The 12339-nt window shown below is 47.7% G+C and overlaps 1 protein-coding gene across 1 annotated transcript in view; it reads left to right on the top strand.

Annotated features, from left to right (window-relative positions):
- The window catches only part of RCAN1 (regulator of calcineurin 1), an 85656-nt gene extending 73638 nt beyond the window's left edge, over nt 1-12018 (top strand). Inside the window, exons 2-4 of the mRNA XM_004474472.4 lie at nt 5349-5522; nt 7524-7683; nt 10274-12018. Of these exons, the coding sequence (XP_004474529.1) occupies nt 5349-5522; nt 7524-7683; nt 10274-10446 (507 nt within the window). The 3' untranslated portion in view covers nt 10447-12018. The remainder of the gene's footprint in view (nt 1-5348; nt 5523-7523; nt 7684-10273) is intronic.
- The last annotated feature ends 321 nt before the right edge of the window (nt 12019-12339 follow it).

Below are 12339 nucleotides of genomic sequence, written 5' to 3'. Positions count from 1 at the left end.
GAGTTCAGTACTGTTTTCTCAGATGAACAGAAATGTTCCAACTTTGCCCCCAAAAAAGTGAATTGGAAACTTCATGTCACAATTAAAAAAAAAAAAAGAAGAAGTGCGATTAGTCTCCTCTTCCTGCTCCAATCACCCTTGAACTCTGTCAGCCAAGGTGGACGTCAGGAGAAAGACCAGGCGGCAGGGGGTTGGCGGGAGGGAGGGCGCTGCCGGGAGGCTCCTGGCCTCTCTGGAGAGGTGGAACGCATGCTGCGTGGCTGGCCTCCTCCCCCTGTCCCCCTTACCCACTCCCAGAACCACCAAACTCTGCGTTTGCCTCCTTACGCTGACAATGTCTTGTTCTAGACAAGCACGTTCCATCCGAAGCACAATCCACTACGACCAGTTTCTCTTGGGGTTTGATGCAAGTCATATTGTTCCCAGGTTCCTATTTTTTTAAGAATACGTGTTTAGATCTTTTCTGGTTGGGAGTTCTGGGTAATTTGGCAAAGCAAACACCAGAACCGGTTTCTTACCTAACTCTACAGTTGGCAGCAAGTCACGGTGCATTGAAATTACGCAACACGCAACACTCCTCCAAGAAGACTTGGCTTTTCTTTTTTGGAGGGATACATGCTCTGGTTTGTTTTTTTCCTACAGCATACATTCTTTTAAATTATTGACTGACTGAATGATTTCTTTGAAGTTAATTTTTAAATGTGAATGGTGGGATTCCATGTAACTTTTAGAAGCTTAAAAGTGGATGTTACTAGAAGGAAAGTTAGAGGATGAAACAGGGAACTGTATAACACAGTGAACCCAGTGGTGGGTGATGACTGGTTGATAGTATAAATACAGGAATGTTCTTTCATGAACTATAATAGAAGCACGTCACTACCATAAAGTGTTAATAATAGGGTGGTATATGGGAAAAAATACACCTAATGCAAACTATGGGCTACTAACAGTGGTGTTTTAATATTCTTCCATCAGCTATATATAACAAAGGTACCACACTGATGCAAAGTTCAACAATAGGGGGGTTTATGGAGATGATGTGTTTTTTTTAACGTGACTTTTATGTAAACCGACAACTTCTCTAATTTAAAAAAAGTTACAGTAATTTTTCAAAAAGCCATTATGCTAAATGCAAGAAACCAGACACAAAAGTACTACACATGTTATACCATTTGTATGAAATGTAAATATAAGTAAATCTATAGGAACAGAACTAGATTCGTGGTCATGCAGAGCTGGGGAAGGATAGAGGGAGTAAGAGGTGACTGCGAAGGAATATGACGTTTTTCTCTTTGGAGAAATGAAAATGTTCTAAAATTGATTGTGGTGATGAATGCACTACTCTGGTTATACTAAAAACCATTGCTTGTACACCTTGGATGCGTTGTATGGTATATGACTATATTACTATCTCAATAAAACAGATTTTTAAAAGGGGGGGTGGGGTTCCCCCTTAACTTTCAGAGGATCAAGAGCTGTCACTGCATGCTCCTGGAGAATGATTTTTAAATAACTTGACTATTTTTAGGTTATGATGAAATTGGGGAGAGGGCAGAAGGACTTAGCCCGGACTGCCCCAGGGAGCTAAGCTGGTAAGTCACTTAGATGTTTAAAAAGTTGCAACATTTTGAAAGAGAATCCTGAGCTCAGTCCTCCCATCCCCATGTGCTTCTCCAGACTAGGTGTCTCACCTGAGAAGACCAGCTGCCCCAACTTTCAATCATATGTACTTTCTTTCTGTTTCTTCTTCTTGGACTATTTTGTAAAAGAACATTGCGTCTATGAGTCTCTAAGCAGGGCTTCTGAATGATTCTTTTTCTCCTATTCAGAGACTGGGTTCTTTAAAATGTTTTGGAACCTTTGCCTGCATGTAGTAGCCATTAGAAAATGATCGAAGTGTTGCATACTCCTCATTCTCAAATTGTAATAATCCGGCTTTCAAAGGAAAACCCCAGGATTGCTTTAGGGTCACTTCCCCCCACCCCATAATGCTAACAAGCAGGGACTGAAAGGTCAGTTAGAAGAGACTACATTTCAAAATTAATTCCACTTTTTTCTTTTACAAACAGAATTCATTGACCAAGACAGATTTCAGGATGTTTTCTCTAATGCCCCAATTTGAAACTAGCTGGGACTTTTTCAGGAAACTGCTAGGATCAAGCTGATCAAGACTTGTAGTTTCCAGGTTGCCTAAAGCCTTGAAATTCCCCTGGAGGCTAATTGCTGTTTACTGCCCGGACCTCTGTCCCCGCACTGCTGTAACATTTTCCATCTCAAGGAGAGTCGTCCCATTCAGCCGAGGAGCATGTTGTCCGAGTGCTGAATGGAATTACTACCAGTGGAAACTATGCCGCAATAGGGCTTGATAAAGCAGCTGCCAAGCAAGCCTCAGCTGTTTTTTCCATCCTCCCCAAGGCAGTTAATTAGCATAGGGAAAATGACTAAGGTGTTGACGTCACCTCTTTCCAGGAGAAACTTAGACTTTGTCCCAGTCTGCCTGCAAGCATGCAGGACTTGACTCAGGAATTTGCTGTCCAAACAGGATGCTCTGGAAGCTGCACTTTTTTACCCAAGGGGCTGGCCCTCGTTGCTTTATAAGCGCTGGCTCCAGAGAGAACCTACGGAGAGGCTCGCTTGGGACTTGACTGCGCGGGTCCCTGGTGCTTTCACTATTAAGAAGGCAAGATGCATTTTAGAACTTTTAACTACAGTTTTAGCTCCTTGATTGCCTGTGTGGCAAACACTGATATCTTCAGCGAAAGTGAAACCAGGGTAAGGCTTCTAATATAATGTGGCTTTTGAGCATTTCAAAGCATTACGCTAATGCGGACCATTAACTGAAATACTGGGGGGTACGTGGCTCTCTTGTGGGTTTTGGGGGTTTGGAATCAATCCAGAGTAGCTTTAAAAATCAAACGCTATTGCCTGAGGAACCGGGAAGGAATTTGCAAAGTTCTCAGTATTTGATAAACCTCCAGGACCACATAATAAGGCAGAACTTTGCCTCGTCTGTTGTTCATTCTGTATACGTTGGAAGTATTCTGAGGGTGGTGTTCTCCCAGCTGGAGTTCAGAATAATTTGAGTTTACTTAGGTAGTAAACGTTATGCGCTTTGCCAGCTGTTACAAGGGCTTGTCCCCCAGTTTTCAGATTTTTCTAGCTGGAGAAAATGCACCTGGACTGCAAAAACAAAAAACAACCTGGATAAATAATTTAAGTGGGATAAGAGTACCTTCTGGAAAGGAGCTCTCGTTGATGACAAAATATTATTCGTCATTTTATCACTGCATACTTTGACTTAAATGTAAGATTTTTTCCCGTAGCTACCCAGCTATCAGGTAAACTTTAAGACAGTTGTAATGTTGTATGTGAATGAATCCTGTTTCATATGCGCTGCTTGTTGAAGATACGGGGGGTGTTTGTGTCGTATGCTTTATAACCAAAGTCGTATTGGGACGTGTGAAGTTTTCTTTTTCTTTTTTTAAATCACAATTAACTCCCTAATTCTTTATGATGCTTGCGTGTCAGGGCAGTAGTGTTTGTAGAGTATGTCAAGATCTTTCATGTTAGACTTACGTGAGTAAAATTGTTCTTTTTTTTTTTTCATTGAGTGGAGACAGCATCCAACAACTGTAATATGTAGATAGACATTATTGGTTACCATCTAATAGTGATGTGAATTTAACAGATATATGTCTCACCTCTTGTGTCCTGGTCCTGAATCCCAACTTGAATTCTAAAAATATTCAGCAAAGTCACCTCTCCAAAATTCTGAATCATAACTTGACAACTGCCGTTGGTCAGAGTGCCTGTTGTTGAGCTCAGGCGAAAGGCCAAGTTTACTAAGCACACGGAGGCTGGAAAGCTGCGTGTGATCTGTGATGAGGGAGATAGAGGGACAAAGGTGCCCTGCCAGCACAGCCAGGTGAGATAAGATGTTAAGCATCTACTATGCCCAGCCCTCCCGGGAGGGTCACAGGAATTTTCATGAACTAAAGGGAAAAACAGGGAGCTGCGAGGAGGGCAGGCTTGTGCGCCATCGGCACCCCCACTTGGAAAGCCGGCCTGCGGGGACAGGCAGCCCCTGGGCGGCAGGTGCCGGAGCTGGCGGCCTCCTGCCGCCAGGTCGCAGCCATCGTTCCCTCCGGCGCTTTCTAGCTGGGACATTCTTGAACCGGTCCTGTCTCTGGGAGCTCTCAGCAGCCCCTCTGCCTTTCACGTGGATTCCAGCAGCCTGTCCAAAGCCTTGAACATGGGGTGAACTCTAGAAACACGGCGGCTCAAGCCCATGCCGTCTTCTCTGACCCTTCAGCTGTCCCCTCCCTCCATCTCCAGCTGGACTCCTGGGGATTGCAGTGGCCCTCCCAGGCACCCCCTCGCCCCGGGACCCAGCTAGGGCTGGATGTACATACGTCGTAAAACCAGCTTACAGAGATGAGTCCATTTGCAGTACATTCGCTTCCAAACCAGTATTATTTTGGAGAGTTAAAAAAAACAACAGACTGAAGTTTAAAACAAGAGAGTGAATTTTTAAAACCATTCCTTTACATTAAAGAAAAAAAAGGCGTTATTAATTTCGTTCGTTTTTCAATTCCAATTTTTTTTTTTTTTTCCAAATTAGCTGCAGTGCTTTAAGCCCTAAAGAAGGACTTTTGTCTTCTTTTGGGCAATGTCTAGCTGAGGATTGTTGATAGACTTTCAGAGCTGAAAGGAGCGCTGGAGACCAGTAGCTTCATTTTCAGGATGGAAATCCAGAGAGTTTGTGACTTTCCTAAGTGGACTGATTCCAGTAAAAAAAAGATGTACCCAAAAAACTAAACTAAACTAAAAAAGATGTACCCAGCAGCACCCTCAGCTGGGCGGGCGCTGGCCTTACCTGGACTGGTTGGGCCAGAGGTTAACAAGTCTCCTAAAGTGTACCTCCTGGGAGAATGAGCTTTCAACTTTTTAAAAAAAGTTTCTGTTTCTATTTCTGTAAAAAGTGGTTGAGTGTTGGGGAGCAGGTGTAGCTTAGTGGTTGAGCACCTGCTTCCCCATACAAGGCCCTGGGTTCAATCCCCAGCACCTCCTAAAAAAAAGTGTTCGTGTCGATCATTGCTCTGCTTATGAAATTTCATGACCATACTACTGACTTTCTTATAAAATCACCTGCATTAGGACTCCAAGGGCAGAAAGTGCAGTATATCCTCATTAGAGGGCCAATTCTCTGTCTTCTCTAAGAAACAAGTTAGGAGTTCTGGAAATGTCTGATAACTCATCCCCTTGATGAGAAATGTAATGAGGTTGTCTGGCCAAAGCTCAGGTGCAGGTCAATTCTAACTCCTTTTGTTTTTATTGTAATTTTTCAGGCCAAATTTGAATCCCTTTTTCGGACATATGACAAGGATATCACCTTTCAGTATTTTAAGAGCTTCAAACGAGTCAGAATAAACTTCAGCAACCCTTTGTCTGCAGCAGATGCGAGACTCCAGCTGCACAAGACCGAATTCCTCGGGAAGGAAATGAAGCTGTACTTTGCTCAGGTGAGTGGGCTTTGTGGACCTGTGAGCTCCTTCTCCCTCCCCCGCAAGCAGCTTCCACCTTGCTTGCCTTGTGCATTGATTAACACTCCAAGAATTCTTCTTGGGAAAGGCAAAATTCATACTCTAAAATTTCAACATCTCACCTATGTTTTATTTGCATTTCCTTTATCTTTTTTACATTGCCTCGTTTTTTTTAATAATTATCTTTCAAGATACATAAATCACAAAAAAATGTTACATTAAAAAATATAAGAGGTTCCCACGTACCCCACTTCCCACCCTCCCACTCCTCTCACATCAACCTCTTTTATCACTGTGGCCCGTTCATTGCTTTTGGTGAATACATTTTGGAGCACTGCTACACCACATGGATTATAGTTTCATTGTAGTTTAAACTCTCCCTCCAGTCCATTCAGTGGATATATAATGTCCAGCATCTGTCCCTGCAATAGCATCTATTTTAAGGAAAGAACAAGGTGTATCTGAAAGCAACCTCAAAAATGGTTTCAGCGATGCTCGGTGCCAGGCAAAAGCCTTTTGTGTTTGTTCTGTGAGGTGGTACAGGTAAGGTGTGCCACTGGGGACCATGGCTCCCCAGAGTCCTAAGAGGTGGGCAGCCGGCTTTAGACAGAGTCCCCTGGAGGGCACGGCTCCCGGCCCGTGCCTGCCCGAGCTGCGGCTCTCGTTCCTCGCAGGCTCCCAGCAGGCACTTGGCAGAGACCCACGTGCCTCTCGGCTCTGAGAAAGGAGAGGTCTGCAAAAGAGTCAGGGACCAGCATGGGGCTGCCTGCCCCAGCCTGAAAGGAAAACAAAACAAAGCTGCCTTAAGCAGACAGGTTGCGTCTAGATGCCAGCGAATCATCCTGCCAGCCTGGGTCCCACCCCAGCACGCCCTGGAGTCCTCCTCCCAGGACCTGAGCTGATAGGTGACCCCCGTCAAGGGAGCCCCCCGGGTTCCATTGGATGATGGAACGGGGCCAGCAGGATGGGCAGTGGGAGGGGAGAGGCCCTGCAGGTCCTTTCAGGCCAGTTGCCCCCCCCCCGGGACAGGAGCAGACCCTGGAGAGAGCTTCCCACCCAAACGCCTTTTCTCTTAGAGCAGTAGAAGTCCCAGTGCGCTGTGCTGCCCTGCCCCCTGGCGGTGGGCGCAGGTCTGGCCGGCTTTGACCTTGGGTCCACGGGTCCCTTCCTCTAGGACGATTCTCTTTTCTGCGTTGAGTGAGGGTTTATGGAAATAATTACTTTGGTAGGCTTTTTCTTCCTGATGATGAAAGTAATGCATGTTCATGGCAGGAATTGGGGGAAACACATAAGAAGTACAAAGGAAATCGATAAAAATCACTTCTAACCTTGCTACCCAGACAACTGTGATAAGATCTTGATGTCACTTCTCTCTGGACGGCCTTCTTATAAAGCCTCAATTCTTAAGTCCAAACCAGGAGCATAAGCTATTATTCCGTTTTCTTTTTTTCCATCTCCTGGAAGGCAGGACCTTTTACTTCATCGCATTCGGCATGCCCGGAGGCAGAAGCACAGAGCAGTGCTGGTGGGTGGGTGGCTGCTGGGCCACGGTGGGGCGGCCGTCCTGAGACCCCCACCCAGCTTTGCTGCCCTGAAAAAACCTGGCCTTCTGAGCCTCGGTTGATGTCTTGGCAGCACGAGGAGCTGGAAGAAGGGGATGCTAAGAATCTCCTAACCTCCTCCGCAGAGACTTTGGGTTTTCCATTCATAGTGAAATCACCTCTGCAATTTTCTGTGCATCCTACAGTCCCAGTGCCTGTGAGTCCCCGGGCCCTCGCAGGGGCTGTAAACATGTAGCTATGGGCGCCCCTTCACCTCCCCCCAGACAGCGCAGGATTTCCCCCTCGACACCCACCTGCCTGCCACCTGGACACCGACTTTCCTTCCACACCTGCCCTGGCCAGGCTGTCAGCAGGTGCTGTGGCGGCACGGCCGTTCCGCCCGCGTGAATCCCTGGCATCTCTTTCTCTCTCTCCTCAGACTTTACACATAGGAAGCTCACACTTGGCTCCACCAAACCCAGACAAGCAGTTTTTGATCTCTCCTCCCGCCTCTCCGCCTGTCGGTTGGAAACAAGTGGAAGATGCCACTCCCGTCATTAACTACGACCTTTTATACGCTATCTCCAAGCTGGGGCCAGGTAAGGCTGCTCCCAGGCGGGGGTGGCCGGGTGGGGAGGCAGCCAGGCCTGGGGGGCAGGGGCAGCGTGGCGGAGGCCCCAGGTGCGGCAGTGCCCCGTCGTCCTCGTCAGCTCACGTGAGCCTATGCAAGCATGTTCGTGACTCTTCTCTGTCCTTGGGTGTCCTCTGTATCACTGGAACTCACGCCGGGCCTGCAGGCTGCTTTCACCTCATCCCCTAGGGAAGGCCTCGAGAGAGCGCGAAGCTGGTCCTGGCAGGCGCCGGGTGAAGCCAGCCCCTCACCTGCTGAGCAAAGCCGGGGGGGCCTTGAGCTTGGCCTCCAGATCCCGTCGTGCCTGGTGGGGGTGCCCAGTTGGACTTTGGAAAGGGACACCAGACCTGCTTTTCGAAATTCAGTTTTGGTCAAGGTGACTTGGCCATTGAGTCCAATCTCACGTGCCTTTTTAAATGTGCGAGGACAGGAGCTTCATGGGTCAGAAAGCCCAGTCACGCCCATCCTCCCCGTATTGCCCCACGGGCCACACATCCCTCCTGACCTTGCCGAAGGAAGGGGGTGCCCCGGGCCTGTGGGGAGACCCCAGTGCCAGGGGGATGCACTCTCTGCACATCTACAAAGTGGATGTTTCCCATGAGGTTGTGAGCCATAGACATGATCATCCTATGAAAGCACTTAGGGCTTAAAAAAGCAAGGCAGTGTAGGTGGTCCCCGGCCCAGCTGAGGGGCATGGCAGGGTTGGGGCCCTTCACCCTGCCTTCTCCCTGAAAGAAATGGAATCAACGTTGAGACCAGCAGGCTGCTGCTCCCATGGGTTGTAGGTTTTATTTTCTTGGACCATCAGCAGTTTCCTACCAAAAAGATCACATTTCTGAAAATATCTCCCAAGCGGAAATGCCCGGGGTGGTATAAAGTAAGACTCACATTACATACTGCTAATCGGGCATGAAGGTCACGATCGTTCACCCCTGGCCGAGGTACCTGCAAGCAAAGCAGACGGCTCTAGGTTAAGGTCCAGGGGGCCCAGCTCTCCACCTGGGGACAGGTGTCAGTCTGTTGACCTGTTTGAAAGTGCCAGGAGTGGAAGTCCTTCACATCCCAGCACCTGCCACTCCTTTTCCGAATGGGCACTTGAGTAGTCTTTTTAGAAAATGGACATACTAAAATCAACTTGCCCTTGGTTTACCTAACCATGAGCTTGAATACTGTCCCACATTTTGGTTGTGACGTTCAGCCAAGAGGATGACAAAGATTTTGCAAAAAGGATCCTCAACCCTGAACTTTCTGGATTTTGCCTGATGGGTAGACGGATTAGGATTTGTAACGAGGATCTCGAGCAAATGGTGGATTCTCTATCTTGAGAGTGAGCGCTCTGGGTCTCCGTCCATCTCTCGGTGAGGGAGAGAGCAGAGGCTCTTGCACCTCTTGCAGTGCGGTCACAAGGACATGCCATTCTCACCTGGGGTGGAGAGGCAGCCTTCTGTTCGTGAGCAGGAGAGCCGCCACACCTAGAAAGAGGCAGGTCGCGCCCTCGGCTGCTGCTTCCCTTCGGAGCACACAGCGGTCAGAGAGGGGCCTCCTTCCATCCCAGAACTGCCGAGAAGTTCCCAGCACTAAGCTCCCCCCAACCCCTGTTTAAATCCCTGGCGTTTCTGCCACCCCCAGCCCTGCGTGACAGGCCAGGCTCCCTTTGAAATCATACCAAGACTGGGCCACATGCAGGGAGCGAGAGCTGAGAGTCTGTACCAAAGCTATGCACGCCTCCCCTCACGTGATGAGGCCAGTGAAGTTGGGGCCGTCATTGCCCCATTTTCCTGGAGGAAAGTAGGAAAGGCCCGTGAGCAGCAGCCCTCGAAAGTCAGTCCAGCTGGCGTGGGGCCTGAGCGCGCGACTGCTCTGCTGTCTGCCTCCCATCAGCGCCCAAGTTACAGACCCCTCCTCGAGCTAGGCGACACCTGGGTTCTTGGCTCGGGTTGGCTAGAATGTTCAGTTCCAGAAAGCTCACCCTGCCCTGGCTGGAGCCGTCCGGCCTGGACTCTACTGAGCAGAGCTGGGAAAACGCAAGAGGGCACGGAGCAGCCAGACAGGCACTCCTGGGCTCAGAGGGGGGTAGCTGCTGTCATAGCGACAGGGTGCCGCGGTCAAGGGGTTCTCAGAGCACTTGGCTGGGTGCAGCCGCTCCTGTTCTGCATTCCCGGGCCCTGGTGCGTGCTGTGCCTCTCAGGCGACACTCACAAAGGAGATGCAGGTCGTTGTTTCCAATCGTGTTTATTCACGCTGCCGCACCCGAGCCACCCTCTGGGGAGTGCTGGCAGAGGGAGAGGCCTGTGGGCAGTTTAGGACGCCTGCTGGGCACATGCAGTGTAATTTTAAAAATGCGTCCAACGCCCATCACATGCATCTGACTGTCCACAGACTCCTCCGCTGTGGTAACTTATCTCTTTCCGAAGGGTCCTGAACGTGTCCGGCTGAGTCTGGTAATCCCTCTGGAACGCCCGCAGAAACTTGGCCCAAGACCCCCACATGCCTTTCCCCGTTCTCTTGCTTTTCTGCTCTCGAGGACTCACCAAGTTACCCTGATTTTCCTTCCCTAGGAGAAAAGTACGAGTTACACGCGGCGACGGCCACCACACCCAGCGTGGTAGTCCACGTCTGCGAGAGCGATCAGGAGACCGAGGAGGATGATGAGATGGAAAGAATGAAGAGACCCAAACCAAAAATCATCCAGACCAGAAGGCCGGAGTACACACCCATCCACCTGAGCTGAGCGGGCGCCCGAACGGAGAAGTGTTCCAAATCCTCCTCACAGGGACGAACCTTTGACTGTGGAAGTGGCTGCTCCCACCTTAGGAGGTGGCAACTGCGGTCGTTGTGGCAGAAGTCCCAGTCCATGTTGCTCAGAAGAGAACGAAGGCTTTGTCTCCTTGTTCTCCTGCTGCACATCAGTCAGTGTTCACGGCACCCAGGATGTCCTGGGTGCATCACTGGGTGTGTGATGATTGCACAGGGACATTTGGAAACGCCTTGAGAAAACCGACTACGGTGGTGTTTTGTACTTGTTCTTTGCTGGGGGGTGGTTGTCTTTTGCCAAGGGAAGGCTGATCGGTGGGTCTGGGGAGAGTTTTCTGTTTCTAATCAGCCGACTGTGTAGAATCTCCACTGGTGGGAGAGGCACCACGCAAGGTGCCGGGTGCAGAGAGGTTGTTAAAACAACTGCAAGGGTGGGAGTTGTAGCACCTCATTTCCATCTGTTTTCTCTCGTGTTCTGATGTTCGTGCATGTATATTACTGGTTTTCAGAACTAACCTTTGTTCATATACAGTCACACCATTGTTGTTTTTCATCTCTGGGAAAACCAGGAAGAATTTAGAAAATGAATTACCCTTCCAGATTCAAGACTTTCTCCTCAGCAGCACACATTTTTCTACCTGGAGTTCACCCACTCAGCATCCCATCTGGTGCAACATGTAACTTGTGCTTTGCAAAAGCAGTTCATCTGAAATTCCTGTGTAGAGTCTAGGTTATGAAATTCAGAGAATAGCAGTTTCACTGCCAACTTTTAGTAGGTGAAAAATTTTAGTTTAGGCGTTTGGGGTCGGACAGAGGTTTCATTTGTTTCTTTCACATGGTAGTTTATATACATGAATCATAGCCAAATACCTTTTGGGAACTGTCAGTTTAGGTGGTTGGCTTTTACCCCCACTAAAACACCAAAATAAACTTGTAAATAAAGCTCATATTATATATTCATAACTGTTGTACACTTGGGTGAAAAATAGGGCAGTGAAGAATAGTGTAAGATGTATTAACCTACCTGTGAATTGTATGTTGTAGAAAATGCTGTTAAAATGTTTAACAGGACTCGAGTTCAAAGCATGTAAAGTGGATAGTCGGTGTGTGGTGACATGAGAGGGATGCAGTGCCTTTCCCCATCAATTCCTGATGGAATTGTCACACTAGGTTAGCATTTGTAATTTTTTTTCTAGTTGAAATGCATATGTCTGGTAAAGAGGTATTATACTTTAGCCTTACAATACCATAACAATGTTTTGTCATTTTGAAATACCTAATGCCAAGTAACAGTGCATGCTTTGGAAATTTGAAAGATGGCTTTCTTTAAGAAACAAATACGTTGCATTAAATCCTTTGGTGGTTCATATCATAATTGAATGTTCTCAAAACCCTGTTTACAGTTCTCAGTGGAGGGTGAAGCAGGTGAGAGAGACCATTGCATAGCTGTTCAAGTGTTTCTAGTTAAGTGCTTTTAAACGGGAGGGGCTAACCTCAAAATATTTTTTTAACTGCATTCTATAATAAATTGGCACAATATTGCTCTTTATGGAGAAGCTCTCTGTCATTTTATTTCTGAGGATTAACTGGTAAACCCTTTGAAGTCTAAACTCGTTTTAGGTTTAGAAACTCCTAATGCTTTGCTGTGTTATACAGACGGTCTACCAGAGCGCATCACTTAGAAAAAGGGAAAGTGAATACAATCAGAAGTCTTAGTATTTCCTTTTTACCGGTACAGAGTTCTGCAATGAATATCCTAATCACAAGCAAATCTGCCAAACAAAAACGTTTTTGATTGTTAATTGGCCGAGTTTTCTATTAGAAAAGATATCCACACAAGACACTAAGGTAGCAAGTCCGATCATGTTCA

This window comes from Dasypus novemcinctus, chromosome 4, assembly GCF_030445035.2.
Source record: "Dasypus novemcinctus isolate mDasNov1 chromosome 4, mDasNov1.1.hap2, whole genome shotgun sequence".
Lineage (NCBI taxonomy): Eukaryota > Metazoa > Chordata > Mammalia > Cingulata > Dasypodidae > Dasypus > Dasypus novemcinctus.
Note: the sequence above shows the minus strand (reverse complement) of the source record. Positions and strands in the feature narration are given on the sequence as shown.